Below are 25,981 nucleotides of genomic sequence, written 5' to 3' on the forward strand. Positions count from 1 at the left end.
GTCGGGTAGCAAAATTATTGTGAGGCAGGTGAAGCCTCTGCCTACAATGCTGGCATCCCGCACTAGCACCAGTTCACATCCTGGTTGTTTCACTTCTGATCCAGCTCCCAGTTAATACGCTGGGAAAGTAGCAAATGATGGCTCAGACCCCTGTACCCATAAAGGAGATGTGGAAGAAGCTCCAGGCTCCTGGCTTTGGCATGGCCCAGCCCCAGCTGTCTCAGCCACTTAGACAGTAAATCCACAGATAGAAGATTCTCTGTGTCTGTGTGTCTCATCTCCTGTCTGCAAATCTGCCTTTCAAATAAATAAAAAGTAGATACTTAAAAAGAAAGGAAAACAAAATGCTAAAGAGGTCAATTCAACACACACACAAAAAAATAGTACCTGCAGAGGCAGGCAGAAGTGACCATGGAAACATTCATATCTCTCTCTCTCTCTCCTTTTAGCCAAGGAGCAAAAGACGCCAAGGCCAGTTGTCTAAGTCAGTGACAGAATATCAGGTTCAGACCAAAGAGAGGGTGCTAGCAGCTTCAAAGGAGGAATCCTATGCATGGAATCATCCAGAATGACCCTATTATTCTAATTCTCATGTGATATTCCTGACCAACCCCTCCTGCTGTGGCTGGGACACTCCTACAGCCTGAGTTTTGTGTGCAGCCCAGACCTGGTCTCAACCTCTAGGTGTGCTGATCTGACATCTGGCCCTATACTGCCCTGGTGCAGTTTGCCCAGGCATTTCACCAGCTCAACTGGCCTCTGTTTTCCATTTGCTACATCCCTATCCAGACTGCCAGTTTGTCAAGGCTGTGCCTCCATATATGCAAAGACCCAGCACATGGTAATTAGGGGAGATGGGCCTTTGGGAGGGAAAGCAACACATGGTAATTGGGAAAGGTCAGTCTTTATAAACCAAAACTAGGAGCAAATTTCACACACAGAAGACATTTTCTAGAGGTGCAGGTTAGCCCCAGAACCAACAATCTAAGAAAAACAAGATCCACACACAATCTGTATGGAAAGATTTTCGCACACTGATGAAACCACACGTGGTTCTCTTCCTGGGTCACCTGTGAGGTTTCCTTCAACAGCACTTTCATATACCAGACAGAGAAAAAGACTTGATCTCTTTAAGAAGTTTCAACGAGATTTAGAAAGACAAAGATGTGTTCAGACACCTTCCTATCAAAATGAACAAACACTAGGGAAGAATGAAGTCAGTTCAGAAGCAGGGACATGCATTCATGGTTGCCAAAGCAACTTCCTTCACACTGAGAGACTGCCGGGAGAGGTGTAACTGTTTAGCAATCATGCTGCATGCCAGCCTTTTCCTTCTCTTTCACTGTCTTAGCCTCAAGGAGGGAAAACACACACACACACACAAGTAGAACCATGCAAGAGAGATATAAGGCTTAGCGCTACAGCTGTGAGTTTCTGAAGAAAGATTAACTCTGAAGGAACAGAAGAAGTGGTAAGCATAATGCAAGGCATTTAAAATCACTGCATGTCCAACTGGAAAAAGAAACACCAGGAAGTTTACCATCAAGCATTTTCTTCAGGTAAGTGAATGGGTGATCAGAGAAGGCAGATACATTGCTCAGAGTTGCACAGCACATGAATAGCAGAGCCAAAATTCAGAACTCCGGATTCTATATTCAGTGGTCATTCCACAGGGCCACTCACCCTGGCTTTGATGAGCAGAGCAAGTCCGGCCATGGGAGAAAAGCTTCAAGTGACTTTATGAGAGTGGTTGGATAGGCCAAGAGCCCTATGATTATTAACTTCTGAAAAACTAACACGAAAGAGAGTAGAGTTTTTCCTTAAAAAAAATGGCAGGGGGAGTAGGAGGCACATGGAGGATGGGACAATGAAATCCAAGCTTTCATGATGCAATATTTACAAAAAGTTGGCACCAGGAGTGTGCTTATCTGTAAGTGATATACTCATAGACTTGATCACACACTGAGCCAAGGGCCACCCATCACCTGGTTCATGAACCTAAAGCCATGTGCCACGTGTTAGAGCAAGAGAAAGGCTAAAGATTTGCGTGAAAAAGTGGTGGTGTTATGGAGAAGCAAATACACAGCCTCTGGGCACTGTCACATGACCACCCCAGGCCAGAGCTTTGAAAACTATGAAAACATCCAGCAAGCCCATGACCTTTTCATAGCCTTCCACATGTGGCTCCCATGACAAGCCAGCCAGAGGTCATGGGTTTAAAATGGGATTCTTGGCTATGCTCCATTAGAGACACAATCCTAGCGATAAGGATAAGGAAGGTATCTATGTTCATTTGGTTACGATATGGGGAAACCAAGCACATTAGGAGAGCTGGAATTTCTACCAGTTTTGTAATTGTAACTCTATCCCCTCACCTGTCAGTATGATATATCCCTTCCCAGGATGCACCTGTATCTCATCTGGGACCAGGTGTGGGGAGCCACCACAATGGTCAAGAGGAAGTTAAACTCTACATGGTGGCCCCATGAAAATCCCAGACAGCCTTATGCACACTAAACTCCATTCTGTTTGTATATTCACCTAACCACTCCATATTCATCAAAGAGGATGAAAACATGCAAGAGGTCTTTTTTAACTCCTAGTCGTGCTTAGGAGTCCTTTTTGGGCTGCTTCCCCCACTTCCTCCTCTTGGCAGCCTTCTGGCCTACTCAGAACAGGTGCCTCTCAGTGTGGGGTGGCCGACACTCAAGCATGAATGCGTGCTCACTCTTTTAAAGAAAGCCTGTACTTGCTTGTGCTCTGTGTTTATGCCTCTGCTGTGAATGCTTCTCTCTGTGGGGGCAAAAAGCTGGAATAAAGATTCAGATATAAAAGTTGATAGCAGCTACAAGTAGAAAAATTCTTTGAACTGGTTTGAACAAAGAGACAAACAGAGATGGAGAAGTGCCTTTTGATTCCATGAATTCAAGGACACGTTCAACAATGAAGATGTGCTAAGAACAGAAGCATGTTCAGGCTTAGAAGTGAACAGAACAAGAACCTGGGACACAGCCAGAACAAGCTACCATTTCTGCTGCCTTATGTCCCCCACCCCCAACCTTCCCTAGTGAACAAGGACCCTTTTCAAAGCGACAAACAGCAGTTGTTTTCCCACACGTGCATCAACAGGTGAAAGCTCCACCAAAGAAGGACATTGTCCAGAAAGGTCAGATCTGGCCCAAGGGTGATTAATCAGCACAGAGTACCCAGCCCAGCTCCACCACACAGAGTACCCAGCCCAGACAGGGGTAGGTACCCTTATAAACACCCACATGTGCCATCTGATGTCAGCTACCATTCTATTCTCCTATCACACTCCACTTCCAACTGAGGAGAGGAGGGGAGGAAAGAAAGAAAATAAAGAAGAAGAAGGAGAGGGCAGAAAAAAAGGGGGGGGGGCTTCTAACCCACAGAGACCTTTACCTCTACATTCTATTCACCCATTTCCCCCTCCAAAACCACTGTTCCAGTGTACTCCCTGGGGAATGACAATTAAATTATCCCAAGTCAGTTTTTTTTTTTAATCAATTCTAAATCAAAGTTTATTTTATGTATTTCATCTTCTGTGCTACTGTTCTAGACAGAAACTGGTTGGATCAAAAGGACATCCCAGTGTAACAGCTGAGTTGTCAGAGAGAAAGGAGGCCTGAAAAAATAGCTAGGAATTCAAAAATAAGAGGGGAGGGTGGTGACAGGGGAGAGAAAGTCATTTGGCTTAGCAATTAAGACATCACTTTGGGGTTTGAGTCCTGCCTCCACTTCCAGTTTCAGTATTCTTCTGCTAAAGCAAAACCTGGGAGGCACCAGCACATGATGGCTCAAGATACTTGGGTTCCTGCCACTTATGTAGGAGACCCAGATTGAGTTTGCAGGTCTCAACCTCACCTGGTCCAACTCTGGCTGTTGCAGGCATTTGGGGAGTGAATCAGTAGACAGGGATGTTCTTGCTCTTGCTTTCTCAATGAAAAATAAATGAAAAAAAAATTTTTAAGTGAGAGACAGGTATTCCAAAAAGATGAAAACTCACATGTGAACTGCAAACTTTTATATTAATAATAAAAAAAGAAAACTCATGATCATAAAAAAGAAAATTTACAAGCAAAATGACAAAGGGCAGTAGACATTCAAATGGTCTTATTTTCTTTAACATCCTCTCATATTTTCTGTCTCACAATATGCATATTTTGAATCTCTCTTTTGTTTGAAATTGATACTGTTTTGGATTTGTGAATTTATTTCCTTGTCTCTCTAGCCAAGTCTATTGAAAGAGAGGCTGGTCTCTGGTCTTACTCCCTCACCACTTGAACCTGACTGCTGGCTTTTGCCTTTCTGCTCCCCCACCACCAAGGTCAGCTAAGCCCCGCCCCCCTTTCCTCCAACTGGCTGCCAGTTCCCACTGGCCATCCTTTTATTTTTTTCTTTCAATATCCTCTTCTCTCCTGGTTTCACATGCCCTCCCTTTCCTCATCTAATTGCTTTTTCTATATATCCTAAAGCTTCCTCAACATCCACTATGAAATACTGGGATTCCACAGTCTCCATGCCCCAGTCACTGTTCTCCTTCTTAGGGAGGGCTGTGTGGAGGCACCTGGGGAAAGCACAGGACTAAAGGGAAAGGATCCACAGAAGTGGAGGCATCCGGGCTGGCCAGCTGGTACAGCCTCCATTCATCACCAACAGCTGCTGAGAATCTGCCCCACCTCTGTGGGACCTGTCATCTGACCGGAGCTCACTGGCCCACAGGAACCTTCTTCAAAGTGACAAACAGAAGTCTCTCATGAGACACTGAGGTTGGGCAACCAGGAGAGACACCACCCCCAGGAAGCAAGGATTTGAAGTTGAGAAATCCATGTCCAGGTTGACCTGCAAATGCCATTTTCAAAGATTCTTCCCCCAAGGGATTAGAGGAACCTGGGTTTACACCATAATTGACCATGCTTGCCTCACTGGTGAACTCTATGACCAAGCCTTATGAAAGGGAAGCTGTACCTCAAGCTGAGGTCAAGGTGAGCCTCTGCTTTGGGTGTCTCCTTGACCCACACTGTGGCTCAGGGAGTGTGATGATGTGGCACAACCCTCAGCCACTCTCCCCAAACAGGGGGCAAAAACATGGCAGTAAGACATTCCCTAAAATACCCAAAGGACACACTGTGCCACACACAGTGCTTCTGCCAGGGACTGAGTACCATGTTAGGCTCTTTCCCCATTATCTCCTCTAATCCCAGAAAGATCTCTGTGAGGCAGGTGCCACTGTCTCTGGCTTACAAATGAGAAATGAAGACAATGTCTTCCAAGATCACAGAATTAATAAACATATTAATGCAGTTTAGACTCATTGTCCCAGCACATCTCCCAAATCAACTTGCCCCTTGCTTAGAGAATACACTCCCCAGATGTTGCCTGTTTATACGAAGGTGGCAAACATCTATCCATGGTCAGGAAAAGTCCAGTAGAGAGAGAAAACGAACAGGCATTCATTTTCCAGCATCACTCGCTGTAGCACAAATGAGTTTTCATGTCTTGGTATTAAGACAGGCAAGTGAAACCCTCAGGAGAAAAACATGAATGGAACTAAAGAAATGCAGCAAATTCAATAAATCCAGAGACTAATATTGCTGTGCGATCTCAGCAGTAGTTATGCCGGCACTGATAACCTTACCAAAGTTCTTCATGGAACTTGTTAAATCATAAAATCATCTCTTGATTTTGGAACATAAAACAATGTCTTTTTTATGTAAACACAACCTTGGGGAAACTGTAGTTAACTGTGGGTTTTTTTAAAATAAAATGCTCTTCTGTTACACTGGGAACCATTTCCTTTACTCACAAATATTTTTATGTATTTGTAGAAAGATCTTCATAAATATTAAACACAGATAGTGATATAGAAGCTAGGAACTCAGCTAATAACTATTTGGAAAGTCAGCCATCGGGCAAACATAAGCAGTCATAATCAAATTTCTAAAGTTGGGCAGTTTCTGCTGAAGGTGAGTTACAAACATACCATTCCACATTAATCGAGATTCATTAATATTAATATCTATTGACCTGCACTGTACTAAAAGGATTTCACTGAACAGACAACTTCCAAACATAACATTACACAGAATATAAGCTCAATCATTCTTGCACTCATTTAACTAATAGTTATAGTATAGCATAAATACGCCTAGACACAGGGGCGGGTCAAATAATAAGCTCCTGCTCAACTTCCACTGCCGCAGCAAAGAAAACACATCCATCCATTAAAGTTAAGTAACTACTATAAAGCTAAGCAATAACCAGAAGAAAATACAAGATGTCTTCAATATGCTTACATGTTAAATGAGTAGTAAAGAAATGTTAGGGATTCAGAAGACAAGAGGGTCAAAATGGGAGTACAAGAGGAGACATGGCTGAAGGAAGAAGTCATGAGAAAAAGGGAAATTAGCAAAGAAAAGCAAAGGGGTACTGTCATTAAAGGCATGTTCTGGAGATAACAGATCAAGCGATATATTCACACAGGACATAATATTTCTATCAATTAATAATCAACAAAACAAAACCACAATGGCTTGCGCTCCAGTGATTAAAAACATGCTCACGAGATCAGTATTCTGGTGCAGTGGGTTAAGCCACCATCTGCAACACTAGCATTCCATAACGACAACAGCTTAACTCCCAAATGCTCCATGAACAATCCAGCTCTGCTAATGTGTGTAGGAAAGCAACTGAAGATGGTCCCAGTACTTGGACTTCAGCACCCATGCGAGAAACCTGGATGCAGTTCCATGTTTCTGGCTTCAGCCTGGCCAGCTCCAGCTACTGTAATCATTTTGGGAGTGAAACAATATCTGAAAGATATCTTTGTCTTTCCCTCTCTTTGTAATTCTGCCTTTCAAATAAATAAATAAATATTAAAATTCAACAACAAAACAAAAAAGCATGTTCACTTTTAATCTTAAGGACTCTATAGCTTATGCAACTGTATAGCTTATCTAGGCAAAACAAGAAATGTGTCAAAACCAAATGCTTTAAAACATCCTTAATATATAAAACACTTTAAACCCCCTTAACAAATAGAGCCTATTTATATAACATATTGTATGATAATTAATACACATTATATGTTAAGTATGTAACCATAACACAAGGTATTATTGAGTATAGAATACAATAGAATACTGCACTGTATCCTTAGCTATTAGCAAAGTTACATGACTTTCCAGGATGCACATTCTAAAACTCAGCAAAGCTGAGAGTCAAATGAGAGTCAAGGAATCAGGACAGGAAAGATGCTTCACATCATGAAATAAATATAGCATAAAGGGCTCAATGCAATAGCCTAGTGGCTAAATCCCCACGTATGAAGTGCCGGGATCCCATATGCATACTAGTTAATGTCCCAGTTGCTCCACTTCCCAGCCAGCACCCTGCTTGTGCCTGGGAAAGCAGTAAGGACGACCCAAAGCCTTGGGACCCTGCACCCACATGGGAGACCCAGAAGAAACTCCTGCCTCCTGGACTGAATCAGCTCAGTTCCAGCCGTTGCAGCCATTTGGGAAGTGAACCAGAAGATGGAAGATCTTCTCACTGTCTCTCTGTAAATCTGCCTTTTCAATAAAAACAAATATATCTTTTTTTTAAAGTAACATAAGTAATCTGTTCAATGTGACAATGAACATATGATGTTAACAGTAGTTCTCTGATTAATCTGACAGAACACTCAAAACACCACTACTGATAAAAGAAATACAGACACATTAGCATGCCCAGGGCCTTGAAAGGCCGGTAGAGCTACCGTCATTCTCCTTGTTTTCTTTTGAGGTTGATAGCAGCATGACCCAGACTGCAGGATTTCACCAGTTGACAACACACATGTGAAATAATTCAGAGTATGCAAATACCATGCAATATCAGAAGCCAGGAAAGCTCCAACATACAAGGAAAAGAAACGATAACCAACAGAAGACTTCACAAAACTATTGTAGGACTCAGGAAACAATACAGATAACAGTTCAGATAACAAACATTTTAGGTTTTGAGGATCAAACAGTCTCTATATCATCAGGCCCACTGTGGTGGCCTGGCAGCTCAAGTCCTTACCTTGGAAGCTTTGGGATCCCATATGGGCGCCGATTCTGGTCCTGGCAGCTCCACTTCCCATCCAGCTCCCTGCTTGTGGCCTGGGAAAGCAGTCAAGCATGGCCCAAAGCCTTGGGACCCTGCACCCACGTGGGAGACCTGGAGGATGTTCCTGGCTCCTGGTTTTGGATCAGCGCAGCACTAGACATTGCAGTCACTTGGGGATGGAAGAGCTTCCTCTCTGTCTCTCCTCCTCTGTATATCTGGCTTTGCGATAAAAATACAACAAATCTGATTGGGGTGACAGACTGTGCGGGACCCTACACTGGCAAACTCACACAATAATCAGGTTTGGGATCACCTCAGATGAAGTTTCTTTGGAGATCCCACCAACTGAACTGCTGATCTCAGAACTCCAACCATGAAGAGACTATGTCAGCCAGTGGATTCTGAATAGGTTTCATCGCGATTGGAACGGCGAGATTGGCAGCAATTCAGAACTGCTGAACTATCAAAACTACTTGAGCAGGACCCTCAGAGCATGTCTCACACTGGGGACCTGTTATATATCAGGGTGGGAGGCTGTGTGGGGCTTTTCCCTTTGTTTCTCCCCTGACCCCAGATACAGGGAAAAATGATGATATTCGTGTGGAAACAATGGTATTACCCACATTCCTGTAGCCCTTAATCCTTTGTACCCTAATCAACTGAGTAAGATTATTAACAAAAAAAAAAAAATAGCAATCATAAAGCATTTGGAAAGAAAAAAAAAAGACATATTATTTTTCTTGGAAAGGCATATTTACAGAGAGAAGGAGAGATAGAGAGAAAGATCTTCCATCCACTCCTTCACTCCCCAAATGGCTATAATGGTTGGAGCAGAGCTCATATGAAGCCTGGAACCAGGAGCTTCTTCCTGCTCTCCCATGTGGGTGTAGGGTTCCAAGGTTTTAGGAGGTCCTCTACTGCTTCCCCGGGCCACAGCAGGGAGCTGGATGGAAAGTGGAGTTGCCAGGACATAAGCAGGCACCCATATGGGATCCCACCACATGCAAGAGGAGGATTTAGCCACTGAGCCATTGCAGCAGGCCTGGCTCCTTACCTTTTCGATGGTAATCTTTACAGCATAAAAGGATTTAGTTTTAAAGAAGCATGCTATATGTTTTTTTCTTTTTTTGTTTTTCGATGATATATTTTTGAATGCATTACCTAACCCATTCAAGATCATGATGATTTATTTCTGTATACTAGGAGCTTAGGTTGTAGCATTTAAATTTAGGTCTCTGACCTATTTTGTATTAATTCTTGTTTAAAATGTGAGAAAAGGATTCAAAACATTCCACATGTGAATATATATGGTTGTTCCAGCACTATTGTTGAAAAGTTTATTTTCCCCCCATAAATGCCTTGAAAATTGTTTTATTGAATTTTCATATAACATAAAATTAGCCATTTAAAAATGTAATAATTTAGTATATTTTAAAATATAATAATTTAGTATATTTAATATATTTGTTGTACAACTGCTACCTCTGCCTAGTTCTCACTTTGTGAATATACTAAACTAGATTGAACTAAATAAAACTGAAAGCATTTTTGTCGCCCTCAAAGGAAATCTTGTATTTGTTAAACAATAACACACTGTAATCCTGCTTCATTATTGCAATATGCTATCTCCATGTATCTAGCTATTCTGGATAGACAGTTCATTTAAATAGATTTATATAACATGTTATCTTTTATGTCTGACTTTTTCAGAATTTTATTTTTATAACTCAATAATACTCCATTGTATAAATATAGTACATATTTTTATCTAAAATAATATCAAAAATTGTCATTAAACCAAAGACTAATTTGGGACCTCATCTGAAAAATGCTTTTTCATTTTTCTATATCCTAATATTTTATTTAAGAAACCATAACTTATCTAACCACAAAGTAAAATTTTTTGGTTAAAAAAACCAAGGGTAAAACATGAAAAATTTACAAACTCCAGCATTAATATTACTACTTTGCTATAGTAAGATTTTCAAAAGAATTCATTTATATACATGCACAGGGAAGACATTCAATGTTCTTAAATTTTATTCATCATTTTTTAAATGTAATGATAATATATTCATCGAAACATACTGTCACTCTGCATTTCTTCTAGTTTCACTCTTGCCAATCTTTGCTGTATTATAATGCAAATTTAATATACTTATCAAACAAGCTAGTGGATCAGAAATACTATAGCCTGCTGAGAAACACCATGGATACACTCAAACGAAATGATACAAAAGCCCTACAGAAGTACAAGGAATTATATCTTTCTTCTATGGGACAATAACCTTAGGTTACCTTTCACAAATGGCCCAGCTTACCGAAGAGGTTCCAGTTGACCCAGATGATTTGTAGGTTTCTAGTCAAGTCAAACATCAGACATTTGGCAAACACGAGTTAAAAGAATCAAATATCTGACAAAAGAGTAGAGCATTTTGATAGGATGCCCAGCAGGAAATCATCAATTGGAATCTCAGGGTTCTGGTCACGTCAGCAGAGTACAATAATCAAGAGCTCAGAAAACACAAGGGATTAAGAAAAAAGTTATCACTGAGCAGCAAATCTAGACAAGGAAATTTATCTTCACCTCCCAAAAGAGAGACATTTGGAACAAAAACACAACACCTCCAAGAGCAATCTAAGCTGAAATAAACCCAAAAGGCAGCAGAGCAGTGAAAGAAGCTGAGTTTAGTCTTGAATGATTTAACCCAAGTTTAGCTAGGATGATTTAGACAGGCTATGTAAACATGAAAGACAAGTCACTGCTCTGGTTCACAATGTATGGGGAGAGGGGTAGTGACCAAAGTCCATATCTCTTACCACGTGCTGCCCTGTGTCACCTTGGGACTTTGTTGGTAGCAGGGCCATCACCAGATGTGGATCATCAACCTTGGACCAGAACTATGAGCTAACGTCAACTTCTGTTTATCATTTACCCTGTCTGTGATGTTATGTTACTATAAGCAACAAGAAAAGGATCACCACAGCCATGATCACATACTTTCAACCTTTTCTCATCTTTTGCTTAAATGTGGAAAGGAGACAGATACAAGTTGAGATGGTTGGGATATAATCTGATGACAACCGCTTAACTCACTAGAAGTATGTCGCTAAAAGTCTGGAGAGCATGGCAAAGATTCAGTCCTGCATAGCTGAGTGTGGGCTGGCTCTTTAACATCATGAAGAAGAGAGGAAGCAGCAGGTCTCTGGGCAGAGTGACATGGTCCACTCCTATCAATCACACATATTTCTATTTGGTTACAGAAATTCTATCCAACTAATAAAAGTTTTCTGATGCAGCAGAACCTAGCAGAGACAAGCCCAGACCCCTAAACTCCTGCCCTTCCAGGATTTTCAGCGTGTTCTCCCCCATTGCTCATTCCAACAGTTTTTGACCAACCATTATGTGCTTTTTTTTCCCATTATGTGCTTTTATACATCACTATGCCTAATACATATGATACTACTAAGAGGCCTCCTCCTCTTAAAGAACTCAGAAGGCAATATGCTAGTCACTCAAGAAGTACTGCCATCCACCTGTGTTCCAAGCACAAAAATAAAACAATTTCTGCCTTCATATAGCTTTCTGGATAGTGCTACATTTTCACAATACCCTCAGACTAACTGGGAACTTACAAGAAGAGAAAGATGAAAGCATATGGAAAAGCCACACACTGATTCATCACACATTGACACTGTCTCTTGCAGAAATCATTCTCTTGAACATCACCAGAGGTTGGATGGTCTGGGATAGCACAGGATGGGAGGGCTATTGCACAGGATGGAACCCTGACCACATGCCAAGGCAGCAGCGATGATGGGTGGCAGGCTCCAGGACCTATGAAGGAGCCCAACCTAAGCTCAGCAAAGAATTGCTCTGTTCCTGCTGCAGTGCTCCCTGGAGCTGGTAAACTAAGCTGGGATCTCCTAGCCCAACCACCTGCCATTCTCTCTCCTTAGCTATCTTCAATCCATTTATTCTTTCTCACCATTCCTCCCTCCCAGAGGCAGAGCTTCAACTTTCAGTGACTCACAGGCCAAAATTTCTAGATTAGCTAAGCCTGGCAGCTCTTATCGATCCTGCCATGGATGCCAACAAGCCCCTAAATCAGAGATTTTAGACAGAGAAGTCACCATGTTTCATCCTAGTTAGAAGTTTACCACTGGTAAAAATTTGAAGAAATCAGCACAGATCCATCACTACTACTGGAACAATTTAGAGTATGTACCCCATGGACACAAGTCCAGCTGTTTTAGCGCTTATATATCCATGCGTCACAGGGCAGACACACACACACAAACACCTTTTCAGTCTTTGTTCCCAGTATCCGTAAATCATGAACGTTTGCTGTGAGCAGTGACCTTTATGAAGGGCTGGAGGGCAGACAATAAATAAAAGAAGCAAACACAGTGCTTTGAAAAAATGAAGTACAGTTCCTTTCTCTGAGGGGCTCACCATGTCATGGAGAGACAAGATGCTGATGTGATCATCTGGCAGCACAACAGCTAAGTAGCAACACCAGATCCAACAGAAAGGAGCTGTAGAGTAGTAACAATACATTAATCCATCAGAAAAGAAACAAATCACTTAGGCTGGAGAGAAGAGGGATGGCTTATGGGAGAAGCGGAATTCAAACAGGGCAAGTTTTGAGGAAGGAGTGGGATAAGGATTTATAAAAAGCACATTTAACATGTGCTAAGCAGCTATTTAATATTTTGAAGGTGTGAATCTTTTTGCAGAGTATAAATCCACAAATGAATAAATAAAAGTCTAGCATGTGCAATCTAGGTAGGATCACATGATCAACTGCTAAGACATAATATTGAAACTCATTAGATGTAAGGTTCCCAGCAACACAGAGGGAAAAGGGCTGAGGAGAGAAGGACCAGGCTGGAAGAGGTGTGAAGCACCTTCATTTACAGAGCTGTGGGGAAACACTGAAGGTTCTGGAACAGAGCGTAAAATCATCAACGAGTTTGAGGAAGGATACAAAGGGGAAGAATAACAGTTTCATGGCCTACAGATTAGAAATTATTCACTCGCTGGGGAAAATTTCTCTAACAGAAAAACTGTTTCCCATCATTTCCTTTTAAAACTCTATGTACATCAGACACCATAAAAGAAATACACATAATGTCTTCTACATAATAGTGGAAGAAATTTGTCCCTAAAGATCTTTTCTTTGTAAAAACCGAAGCCACCACAATTGATGCTTCAGTAAAAATGAATATTTATGAAATGTAAAATGACTTAGATTAACTTGTTCCATTTTCATTCCTCTAAATTTAAATTTTTAAATCAGGCCAAAATGTAGATTTTGATTACAAAAGCAAGTTGTGAAAAAAAAAAAAACACTTGACAAGTAAAAGAGAGCAAAATTAAAAACAAAACTTGAAATAGGATGACAAAGGATGACAGAAAGGTGGTCAATTAGACTCAAAACAGCAGAGAGATCAACTGCAAAGTGGTGTTATTTAACTCAATAACTCAGTCACATTACAAGAACTGAAAGTTATAAAATAGCATCAAGTAAAAACTCTCTCATCCCAGTCTTCTCTGTAGCTATTGCCTTCTTAGCTGTCCAACAGTCTCTCTATGCACACACACATATTATTATTTCATACAAGCGCATGCTGTGTATACTGCTCTGCCCCTGCTCCTTTCACTGTACACTATTTCCTGGCAATCGTTCCCTGTCCATTTATATAGATGTTCCACAGGTTTTTTGACAGCTGCATATTCCATTGTGAGGATGAACCATAATTTATTTAACTAGCCCCTATTGACGGGCATTTGGGCTGTTTCCAATCTTGCGCTATTGTACACAATGCTGCAGTGAATAACCTGGTACAGTCTTCATTTGGCACATGTGCAAGTATATTAGTAAGATAAATTCCCAGAAATCAGAATCCCAGGTCAAAAAGTACATGCATTTAAATCTTCGATAGATATTGCCAAACTGCCTTTCTTAAGCGGGGAGCCAATTTAAACTCCAGCCTGCAGTGAACAAGAGCGCCTTCTCCCTTGCAAATTTACAGAGCGTGTCATCAAAGGTCTGGGATTTTGCCAACCTGAGAAATAAAGAATGGTATTTGCATTCTCCTTATTGTATGTCAGGCTGAGCATCTTTTCATGTTTAAAAGTTGATTGTGTCTCTTTTTCTGTTTAGTGTTCATAACCTTTGCTTATTTTTCTAATAGATATTGTTCTAGTAATTCCTACACATTTCCTATCTATTAGGTATGTCAGTCACTCACCTATGATACCTATTGTAAATTTATCTACTAGTTTATTTTTTTTACTTTGCCTATGGCAATATTTGAGATGCAGTAAGATTTCTGTTTTAGCAAAACCTAATTTATCAACTTTCAACATCTTCTCATTTTTTAGGTGTTAGTTACAAAGATCATGATTCTAAAGAGAACTTAACTTTCCCATTCTTACATTGCTTCATTTTCAACATTTAACTAAATGGAGAAAGAATACAGTAGTTAAGAGCAGTAGCTAAACTGCCTACATTCATGTCCTGCCTCCAATGCTTAGTGACCTTCAAAGAGTCACCTAACCTCTCTGTTCTCAGCTTCCACATCCATAATTAGACATAACAACAACTACTACCCCACCGGGTTACTGTGAAGATTGAGTGTGTTCTTAAATGCAAAGTCCCATTGCACAGCGCACTCAGGAGACCAGCAGATAGGAGCATCTGTTTGGAATTTATTCTGGTTTAAGGCATCAAGTACAGACCCCACATGTTTTTTCCCATATGGCTATCCAGTTGTCCTAACATCATTTCTGACTATTCCATTTTTTCACCACTAATTTGAGATACCACCTTTCCCATATGCCACATTTAAAAACTTAATTTTTTTTCTTGTTTTGTTTATCTTATCTGACCATTTTGGCTGGTATCTACAATACAATGTAAAAGCGTGAGTAATCACTCAAGCAGTCCTAAAAACTGTTACAAGCCTATAAGTAGCCCAGGAGAAATTAAACATTAAAAAGCTCGAAGGTATGAATCTTCTTGCAAAATGTAAGTCTACTAAATCGAACTTAATAAAATAGTAGAACTTCCCTTAAGAATACAAAAAGATAAACCTAAAAGGCGGGGCGGGGGAGCAGAACACTCAAAGCATTTGTTGATTGAGCACACCTATCACTAAGCCCGAGGTAGAGCCCACATCCCCAACTTGATGCAGACCTCAGGTGGAATTCCAAAGTTTGCTCGCAAAGCCTTGAAATCAGCCTTAGCGCTGAGATGGCTACCGTTCTGTCACTTTAAGCAAGTAGACTATTCTTGCTCTGCTGAGTGTTACTTTCAAGAACAGCTGCTAAAAAGTGGCCAAAAACTTTTTAACATCTCTACAGAGATGTCTTTTTTTTTTTCCTTAAAGGTCAACTTTACAATGAATTATGGTAACAGAGCTCTTAATATTGACGCATCCTTGCATTGGTGATTAATTCCCACTGATAAGTTCTATTTACTCATTTTTATTTAGCAGTTTATCTCAATATTCACATGTAACCACTCTGTAGTTTGTGTGTGTGTGTTTGTGTGTGTGCACTCTTTGCCAGATTTGGCTACAAAATTATTTTTTAAAGATTTATTTATTTGTATTGGAAAGGCAGATATACAGAGAGGAGGAGATATAGAGAGGAAGATGTTCCATCTGATGATTCACTCCCTGATTGAGTGCAACGGCCAGTGCTGTACCGATCCGAAGCCAGGAGCCAGGAACGTCCTCCAGGTCTCCCACACGGGTGCAGGGTCCCAAAGCACTGGACCATCCTCAACTGCTTTCCCAGGCCACAAGCAGGGAGCTGGATGGGAAGTGGGGTTGCCGGGATTAGAATCGGCACCCATATGGGATCCTGGCCAGGACTTTAGCCACTAGGCCACGCCACCGAGCCCTTGGCTTCAAAATTGTTAAGGAACTTGGATATCCGATGTTTCCTTTGGTTCACATCCCGTGTCAAAGTGGACATCATTATTTGGGAGGAGAAGATTCTGACACCTCCTTCCTTCTTTGAAAATCAAGCAGCTTACATTATCTACCACTTCTGGGACCACTTAATGTCAATTATATTTTGCTAAAAATGATCAATCCATTTGATTTTACCAATTTGTTTTCAAGAGTTGAGTAAACAGTCTTTAATGCTTCCTTTAATTTTCTCTTTCTATGACTTCTCCTTCAGTCCCTACTATGTGGACTTTCCTCCTTTTTTCCCTGATTAAGCTAGTTTAGTGGTCTATACATTTCTCCCCTGACAGGTAAGTGCAGTGGTCTACACATTTCTATCGCTGCCATCAAACTGCCACCTTTTAGATTAATACATTATTCTACTGGGTTTTTTTTTTTTTCTTATTCAGGCTTTAAAGATCTGAAAAGAGAACACCTTCAGCAAGAATTTTAAATGTGTTTTCCCTCTCCACACCAAAAAGTAACACAACAAATGCAGGCAGTGAGCGTGGGAGGGTAGCAGGGTGGGAAGGCTCACTGAGCTCCTAAACTTGTATTGCCACATAGGTGATATATGTATATATCACCTCATATAAATACTGTTTTGTTTTGCTTTGCTTTTAATGCCGAGGCAAGCAAGCAGACTGTGCAAAATCTGTCAAGTTAAGCATCTCCAAATCCCAAACACCTGATCGAGAAAGCTGATCAGTAGCCAGCACTGTGGCACAACAGGTTAAGCCTCTACTTACATCTCTGGTATACACGTACTGATTTCAGTCCTGGCGCCTAGCTTCCAACCTAGCCCCCTACTGGGGAAGAGGGCATGGAACATGGCCAAACTACCTGGACCCCTACCACCCTCATGGGAGACCAATGTGAAGTTCATGACTACTTGATTCAGCCTGTTCCAGCCCCGACTGTTGCGGTCATTTGGGGAGTGAATCAGCTGATCAAAGATCTGTCACCGCTGTCATTCTGCCTTTCAAATAAATAAAATAAATTTTAAAAGGAGAAAACAAAACAGTAACATTTTTAATATAAAGGGGAAAAAGGAAGAAATCTGAAAAAGACTCTAGAAAAATAAAACAGAGTTTCTATAATTAAGCAATTCACTGGAGACAAGCTCACTTCTTACTGCAATGAACTTACATTCTAACTATAGGGGAGGCACTTGGAGGTTTCAATTACAAGGCTCTCTCCAGCTCTGTCTCTAACAGTTCGGCTCAATGAACACAAATCTCTCTTCTCCTTCAACCCTCAAGTTCTCAGAATATTGTTGAACAGCCACAGACCGATGCAAACACCACCACCTCCACCTCCAGAAAGTCAGGAACAGGGCTGCTGCACAACCCACCAACTGGCCAGCCACTGCAGTCCAAAAGCGCCCTTAAGCGCCCTTAGCAGGAACAGAGCATGCTGCAAACGAGGCGGTGCAGAGCAGGTTCAGTCCTAACTAATCACCATTAATGCTCCCATCCATTTCAGCTAGCTTGGGAGAAATGAAACAAACATATGTAAGTATGAAGAGTGGAATCTTCCCATCTTGCAAAGGGCAAATTTCCTAGGCCACAGAATATAAGAGGAAGAAGGAATGAAGCCAAAAGCATAACCCTTAACATGAAAAGTATCTGGTTTAACACTGCACACCTGGCACTAGGCACAAGTGGCTTCATTCCCAGACACTGAGACCAGGTGAGGCTCCACCCACCCCAGGGTGGATGCTCACAAAGCAGGTACAGTGGAGGAGGGTGCACTCTGAGCAGCAAGTGCACCAAACCAATATGGTTCACCATCCCTATCTAAAGGGTTTGGGGCTAGAGATACTTCGGAGTAGTTTTCGTATTTGGGAATACCTATGTAGACATAATTTGGGGTCGGAACCCAAATCTGACAAACACAAAACTCCCTTATACACTTAGGCACTAAGCCTGAACACTTGTCAGTGCACCTGCGTTTTGATTACGACCGTCACAGGAGGTCGGGTGTATGCTCAAAGTTAAGCATGTTGCAACATTTTTTATTTCGGATTAACCTATGCTATTCAAGGGAGGGTGCTATTATGGATGTGCCTGCACTGTCTGACACACACACACACACACACCGGCGCCCAGGGGAACCGGGCACAGCGCCGGGGGCGGTGAACAGAAGGCTCGGCGGCCCCCGCCTGCCCAAAGCCTGGAAACTTCCCTCCAAGTGAAGCCAGCTATTACTAATTCTTTCGGCGTCCTGCATTGTGGAAGCACAGCCAGCGCCTGCTGCAGCTCGCGGAGGCCTGCGCCTGCGCAGACCCCACACCTCCCGCCAGAGGCGGCCCGCGGCTTTCCGCCCCCGCGGCCCCCGCAGTACCGAGGCGCCGCCGGTCGCTCGTGCGCATGCGCTGCGCCGACGCCCGCGCCCCCCGGCGCACCCCGTTCTTACCCGCGACTCGGATCGGTTCCTCCCGGCCCGGCAAAGCCTCCTGAGAGCTGACGATCTTCGAACCGTGGTCCCCCATCTTTGGGATCGAAAGAAAGCTGTGTAAGAGCTGGCGTGCCGTCCGGGCGGCCGAGAGCATAGGCGAGCCCTGCTGAGGGACGTCCCGAAGTGAAAACCGCTGCCCGCGCAGCCTGCGGCGTAGAGCGGGGCGGAGACGGCGGGCGCCCGGAACCGAGATTACCCAGAGCTGGGGTGCTCCTTCCCCGAGGAGGAGGGCTCCTGGTCGGAGTCGCGCCCGGCGAGTTTTGCCCGCACTGTGCTTCGGGCCAAAGTTCCCAGGCGGAGAACCAGCGCGCTAAACGCGCGGAGTACGTGAAGCGGTAGAGGCCAAAAAATAATAATAAATAAAATAACGCCTAGCCCGGTGGAACAGTTGTGGTCCTTTTTTTTTTTTTTTTAACAGTTCGTTCCCCTTCTGCTCCTTGTTTAGCAGTTACAGAGTGTCCCGGGACTAGAAGACCTTCCTGAGGTACAGCAAAGGAAAGTTCCTGACAAATGATCAATTAGGCAACTCATGCACCCCCAAGTAAGCCAAGCACGAGGTCTCAGCCGGTGCGGAATAGGGAAAATGTATCCATCACATCTGTGATACACATACACAAAGAATACATTTTACAGCCCATTGCACAGGGGGCAGATCGAGGAGCAAGGCACCCATGCCCCATTCATGCAGTTTAGGAGGATGGAATGGTGCTGTGGGGTCGCTCTTGTTTCTGCAGTCACGGGTGATGAGATTTGTTAGCGAAATGCATGGGTCCTGGGGCCACAGTGGCCTTAATGTGAGATTTGGGGTTTATGCAGATGTGTTACCAAAATGGGTGGGGAGTGTGGTAGGAAAGAAGGCACAACGGATTAGAAACCACAGACGTGAGAAGGCGTTGACCCCACTTTCTCTTGGTTTTCATGTGGTCCAGCTGTAATGTAAGGACAGGATTAGCTCACTGTATAGACTATGGCCAGACACACAATACCAAACAGATTAAGCCGGTATTTTGTAAAGGAGATTTTCTCTCAGGCCAAATACCCAGTCAGTAAGCCTTTCCAGAAAACACCTTCGCGTATCCATCCTCCCAGTCTCCTGAGGGCCTGGTCACTGTTAAGCATTTGAGAACATAGTTTTTCTGTGAAAGGAAGTACTTTGTATTTCTTCTAAAGTATTGCCTGTTGAACAGACTGATTGGCTTTTTCTGTGTTTTATAGTGGATGGTATGATGGTTAACATCAGCACAAAATACAAGTAAATCCTGAAGCACTTTAATGTTAAAGGGAAGCATTCAATGTGAGGTGAGAGCACAGCAGAATTACACACTCTCCTGTGGGCGCAACCAATGAGAAAAACTAAAAAGTGTTTGCAGTTTTGTTGTTCAGAATAGAATTCTGTTAATATTTTCTTTAAACTTTCTTAATGTTCTGTGTCCTTAGTTAAAATGTTTTCAGGTTCCAATGGCTATATTTTTAATCATTAAACTTTTTAAAGACAATCTTTATTTTAAAATATCTTTTCTTAAAGCAGCAATTTCCTATTACATTTGTCAAAATAGTTGAAGAAAAGCTACATTGAGTATTTTGAGGTTATTTTTTTAGAAGAGAAGTATTTTGGCCTTCATTTCCACCACTGGGATTTCCTTTTCTTGACCTCATTTCTTCTGATCTGTCCCAAAGTGAGGCTCTAGGACTTCTCGGGGGAGGAGGGGAGGCTCATATTCCACAACTGGCACATGTTTCTTTGATATTGTGGCAGTTTTACTCTGGGTTTCCTACAAATTCTAACAATATATTTTTCTCTGGGATGCAGTCTAAACATCCCCTCTAGAATGACAAAATAGACCCAAAACATCACTCTAAAGAAAATAGACAGGCCCAGTTTGATGACTCAGTGGTTAAATCCTCACCATAAAGGCACTGGGATCCCCATATGGGTGCAGGTCATGTCCTGGCTGCCCCACTTCCCATTCAGTTCCCTGCTTGTGGCCTGGGAAAGCAGTGGAGGATGGCCCAAAGCCTTGGGACCCTGCACCCACATGGGAGACCCTGAACAGGCTCCTGGCTTCAGATTGGCTTAGCTTTGGCTGTTGTGGCCACTTGGGGAGTGAAACAGCAAATAGAAGATCTTTCTATCTCCTTCTTTTTGCCTTTCCAATAAAAGTAAATAAATCTTTACAAAAAGGAAAAGAAGTTCATTTCTCTTCCATGTAAGAGTGTAAAAGAAAGGTCCACTGCTGAACAGCACTGAGCTTTGGCTTCCATAAGCTCTCAAAGGGGATTGGCAAAACATGAAGTGTCCAGTGGTTATGAATGGAGATTAATTAACCAAAACCCTGACTTAGCTTAGCAAAAGATTCTTTTCCATTTCAGGAAGTACTCTGCCCTATTCTCTGAAGACAGATACTTAATGCTGTAATCAAAAACTTAGACATAGATTTTAGATGGGACATAGAATGAGTTGCTTTAACAAAAAACCAAAGAGAGCAAATATGGGAGGTGTAAGAGAGTCATTTCTCAGTGTGTGTGTGTGTGTGTGTGTGTGTGTGTGTGTGTGTAGATGTAGGTGTTTCCCTCTCATATAATCATCCAGAGGTAGGTGAGTCCAGAACTGGCAGGGCAAATCTGTTATCCTTTGACATGATCTATGTTTCTGAGTCCAAAAGGCCACGAGAAGGACCTGCCATCATGTGTCTACCTTAGCAAAGGCTGAGAGGAACGACACACACAACTTCAGTGATTTTGAGCGTGTGCCAAAAGTACCACATGCTCTTTGTGCTAATTCCCTTCAAATGATTAGAGACATTACCCCATTTAACTGTCTGGAAGAGAGAAGAGGAAGTTCTTTAATGGCGAAACTGTGGATCCAGCTAACAGTAGTTTCACAGTTCTGGTAATAAAGGGAAAGAGTGTGAATGTATTTTGGTAGACTGCTCTGTCACAATCCACTCCTTTGCATGCTCAAACATCCATCTATGCTTTTGATACACCCTGATCCAGTGGGGGAAAACCGAAAGTCCCAAGTGGTTATCTCATCCAGCTAAAAGTCCATGACTTTGACCCCTGGAAGTCTGGATGTAATTCCTCAAGTCCAATGACCTGTAAAGCAAATAGTTACCTATTGCTCCCACCCTCCCCCAAACACCCCCTTGTACAACGGCAAAATAGGAATGTGAAAACCAATTTGAAAAAAGAGGAAGGTTGAAGAGTAGTCCATAGCCTGTTCTAATAGGATAGTACATTTCCAAGACAACAACATACTGAACTAAATTCATACTTAGGTCCCAGCAATACTTTCTAAAAGGGACTCCTTTATTTGTTGCATTCTAAAGGTACCAGTTTTACCCACTATTCTTACCTGCAAGCCCTGATTTCACTGAAAGGGTATATTGCCCTGGCAGCCCACAAAACACAGCAGGTTGAGTTGGGAAGGCAATCTTCTTAATAGGCTCTTTCCTGCTTGGCTGGCTCCTATTGTCCAGCAGAGAACGCATTGCTGATGGCCCTTGAGAAGGGCTTTGGGTCACAGTTTATCTTCCACTATTGGAAGTATAGCAGTTCTTGGCTTTATCAAAACGAGAAGGCCCTAAATCCCTGCTCTCAGCCGATTTTTATCGGAGACTGCGGACAGAGAACTCCAATTTTAGCAGCGCTTTATTGCCTCCCATCTCTGTTCACAAAATGACTCACTTTTTCTTGAATTCATCTTACTCAAAGGGCCTGGCAAAAGGAGGCAGCAAGCAACCAGTACTGTCCCTGGCCAGGATCTCACCTCTCTGACCATTTCCCCAATGCTGCAGACTCAAAGAGCAGCCAATCTGCCTTCCGAAGAATTGAGTTGACAACTTTCTTTCACATGTTTGCAGTGACATAAAAAAAAATGTGACCAACTTTCTAGCCTGTCATAGCTATGTGCTTGCTGTCTCCTGCCTGTCAGTTAAATGAATAGCACACAGTTTAAGTTATTGTTAAAGTCTGAAGAAAAGATACCAGAGTTAGTATGTTTAGCAATATTGCAGGACTCAAGATCCATATTTCAAAATCTGTTAATGTTGTACTCTAAAAAATGAAAATTTAAGTTTTAAAAGTACTATTTAGTAATATAAAAATCATACATTTAGGATCTATATATGAATAAATATGTGTTAGACCTGTACATCAAAAAATTAGAAAACATTTCTAAGAGAAACATTAAAAGATCTGAATATACCACAGTTAACAGTTAGGAAACTCAAGATTGTTAAATGCCAATTCTCCCTTCACACTGTTCTATCTGTTCAATACAATTCCAGTGAAAACCCCAGCCAGCTTACTTGTGAAAACCAGCCTGTTGATTCTAAAACACAATGCAAATGTGAGGTACCTAGAATAGTGAAAGCTGAGGAGTGCGGATCCAGGCCAAAATCCTACATATCCTTCAGGTTCTACCTCACACCATTCCAAAGGCTTTGGTTGGCAGACCTCAGGGTATGTCCCTTCCTGCCATTGGACTTGGTGCAGGGGTAATGGGATGCAGCCACAGAAGGGAGTTGCAGCCAAGGAGCAAGGCCCTACTTGCGGGAAGCCACACTCTTGCTACCTACATTTCTAGACCAGGCACAGTTCCTGGAGGTCTCCTTACTGGGGCAGAGATGGAGTGCAGGGAACGTTGACTGAAACATGACTCTCCACTCTGACTCAGTGCTTTTCCACTTCAAAACCTTCTCCCTTTCTTCTCCCAACCTTCATTAAATAGCAGGGGCCATTAATTAAATTTACCCTAATTGTTCTTGAATGTAGTCTGACTCACAGAACCTTGGGCCCTATGTCATTCCATGGTGGGGAAATGGAATGAAGGGAGCCAGTGCTTTCCATTTTGTCCTCTTAAAGAAATAAAGGAAAAAAGAAAGGAAGAAACGAAAAGAAAAAAAAATTTATTTATATTTATTTACTTATTTATTTGAAAGGCAGAATTGCAGAGTAAAGACAATCTTCTATCTACTTCCATCACTCCCCAAATGGCTTCGACATCAGGGGCTGGGCCAGGCTGAAGCCAGGAGGTTGGAGCTTCATACAGGTCTCCATGTGTTTACCAGGGGTCCAAGGACTTAGGCCATGACTTCTACTATATTCCATGAGCAGGAGCTGAATTGGAAGCAGAGCAGCTAAGATATGAACCAGCGCCCATATGGGAAGCCAGCATTGCAGGTAGTGGCTTAAACCATCAGCCACAGCATCAGTTCCCCAGTTTGTCCTCTTTCTTATACTATCACAACAGTAAGACTTGATTGTTCCTTTCCTCTGTTCTCATTGTCTTAACCGACCACCTCAATGTCTTGTTGAACTTGTTCAACAAGAACAAGATTCAAAGGCACAAAGTTCAAAGAATTATACTACATGAATTTAAGACTTTATTTTAAAACTATAAGCAGTGAGTGGAAGCTGTTTGGTGTACTAGTTACGATATTTCTTGGGATGCCAGCATCCCATATTGGGCAGCCCGGATTCAAGTCCCAACTCTATTTTAGATCCAGCTTCCTGCTAATGTATACTCTGGGAAACATAAATGATGGCCCAATTATTTGGGTCCCTGTCATTCACAAAGGAGATCTACATGGAATTTTTAACTCCTAGCTTTGGCCTGGCCCAACCTTGGCTATTGTGGATATTTGGGGAGTGGACCAGCAAATGGAACAAGTCTCTCTGTATCTATCTCTGCCTTGCAATAAAATAAGAGGAAATAAAATCTTTAAAGATGTCTACAAACTTCTCCACATTCCCTTCCAAATGTCCCCTTGCATTGTGGTTGCACTCAATCTTTGCTTCTAATGAACAGACTAAGATAAAAGTGATGCAGCCTGTAACCTCTGAGACAAAGTCAGAAAAGGCAGCCAGTTTCTACTTGTTCACTTCAATGTCATTCCCCCTGGGGAGAGGCATTTGTCACTTCAGAACAACATCTGGGAAATGCTCTCAGGAGAAGTCTGTGTGGCACAGAATAGGCAGGAGTTGGAAAGCCAGTTTTCCAGCCCCATTCAAGCTTTCAGATGACAGATTTTCTCCAACCTTGCAAGAGACTCTGAGCCACAAAGACTAGCTGCCAAAACCCTGACCCACAGAAACTGTGAGACAATTAAGATGTGCTGCTTTTTAAATCTTTGTTTTTAGGGCCCAGTGGCATGGCCTAGCGGCTAAGGTCCTCGCCTTGAACCTGCCCGGGATCCCATATGGGCGCCAGTTCTAATCCCGGTGGCCCTGCTTCCCATCCAGCTCCCTGCTTGTGGCCTAGGAAAGCAGTTGAGGATGGTCCAGTGCTTTGGGACCCTGCATCCGTGTGGGAGACCTGAAGGAAGTTCCAGGCTTCTGGCTTCAGTTTGGCACAGCACTGGCCATTGTAGTCACTTGGGGAGTGAATCATCAGACGGAAGAGCTTCCTCTCTGTCTCTCCTCCTCTCTGTATATCTGACTTTGCAAAAAGAATAAATAAATCTTTAAAAAAAAAAAATGGTGAGATAATGAGACAATTCTTGAAAATCAGGCTTTTTTGAATTAAAAGTTTTCTTGGGCCTTCCACATCTATGTGCATAAAATAAAACAAAAACACACACTCATACAGATTTTAAGATAAACTCTATCACAGGAAGAGCAAAGGACATGATTTAAGGAATCACAGAGAAGAGCAACATCCTCCTCCCATCCTTCACCCTATGATGAACCTCAGATTGGAATCTTGGAAGTAACCACATGAACTGGGAAGAATCTTAAGATTGGGGAACTACTACTTCACCTGCTGGGACACATTCTAGGACAATGTCTCAATTGGTTCAAGCTATCATAATCAAGTCACAGACTCAGTGGCTTTAACAGGACAAATTTATTTCTCCAAGTTTTTTGAGACTAGGAATCCAAAATCAAAGCTCTGGCATATTCAGCATCTGGTGAGGACCATTTCCTAATCATCACATATTCTTGATGTCTACTCACATGGCAGAGAAAGAGCAGAGGGTTGGGAGAGACCATATCTCTGTGTCTCCTCCTCTAACAGCACTAATCCCATGCATGAGCACACCAGCTTCATAACTTAACTACCTGCTTCCTACGTCTGTAGTATACTCCCCTAACAAAATATCACAGGTAGGGCAATTTATACAAAACTGAAACTTATTTCCTCACAGTTATAGAGGCTGAGAAGTCCAAGATCAAGGTGCCAGCATCTAGGGAGGGCCTTCTTGCTCCATCATCCCAAATCAGAAGGCAGTGGGCAAGAGGAGAGAAATTGCCTTTGCAAAAGGAACTCAAACTCATCTTTTTTTTAACAAAGAACCCTGTCCTTCAATAATGACATTAATCCACGTTCTTTACTCTTATGATCTAATCATCTAACACAAGGCTGCACCTCTTACCATTAATGCATTAGAAATTAACATTCCAACATATGTTTTGGGGGAGACACATTCAAGCACAGCAA

At 42.3% G+C, this 25,981-nt stretch overlaps 1 protein-coding gene across 3 annotated transcripts in view; it reads right to left on the minus strand.

Moving 5' to 3' along the window:
• MSRA (methionine sulfoxide reductase A) overlaps positions 1 to 18,826 on the minus strand; it is a 350,386-nt gene extending 331,560 nt beyond the window's left edge. For 2 of the 3 annotated variants that reach the window (XM_040965713.1, XM_040965714.1), the window contains exon 1: positions 18,496 to 18,826. In XM_040965713.1, coding sequence (XP_040821647.1) covers positions 18,496 to 18,631 — 136 coding nt within the window. In that variant the 5' untranslated portion in view covers positions 18,632 to 18,826. The remainder of the gene's footprint in view (positions 1 to 18,495) is intronic. The other variant, XM_040965712.1, reaches the window with a different exon arrangement.
• Between the last annotated feature and the right edge of the window lie 7,155 nt (positions 18,827 to 25,981).

Source organism: Ochotona curzoniae, unplaced genomic scaffold (assembly GCF_017591425.1).
Source record: "Ochotona curzoniae isolate NIBS_2020 unplaced genomic scaffold, NIBS_Ocur_1.0 scaffold_4505, whole genome shotgun sequence".
In the NCBI taxonomy this organism is placed as follows: Eukaryota; Metazoa; Chordata; class Mammalia; order Lagomorpha; family Ochotonidae; genus Ochotona; species Ochotona curzoniae.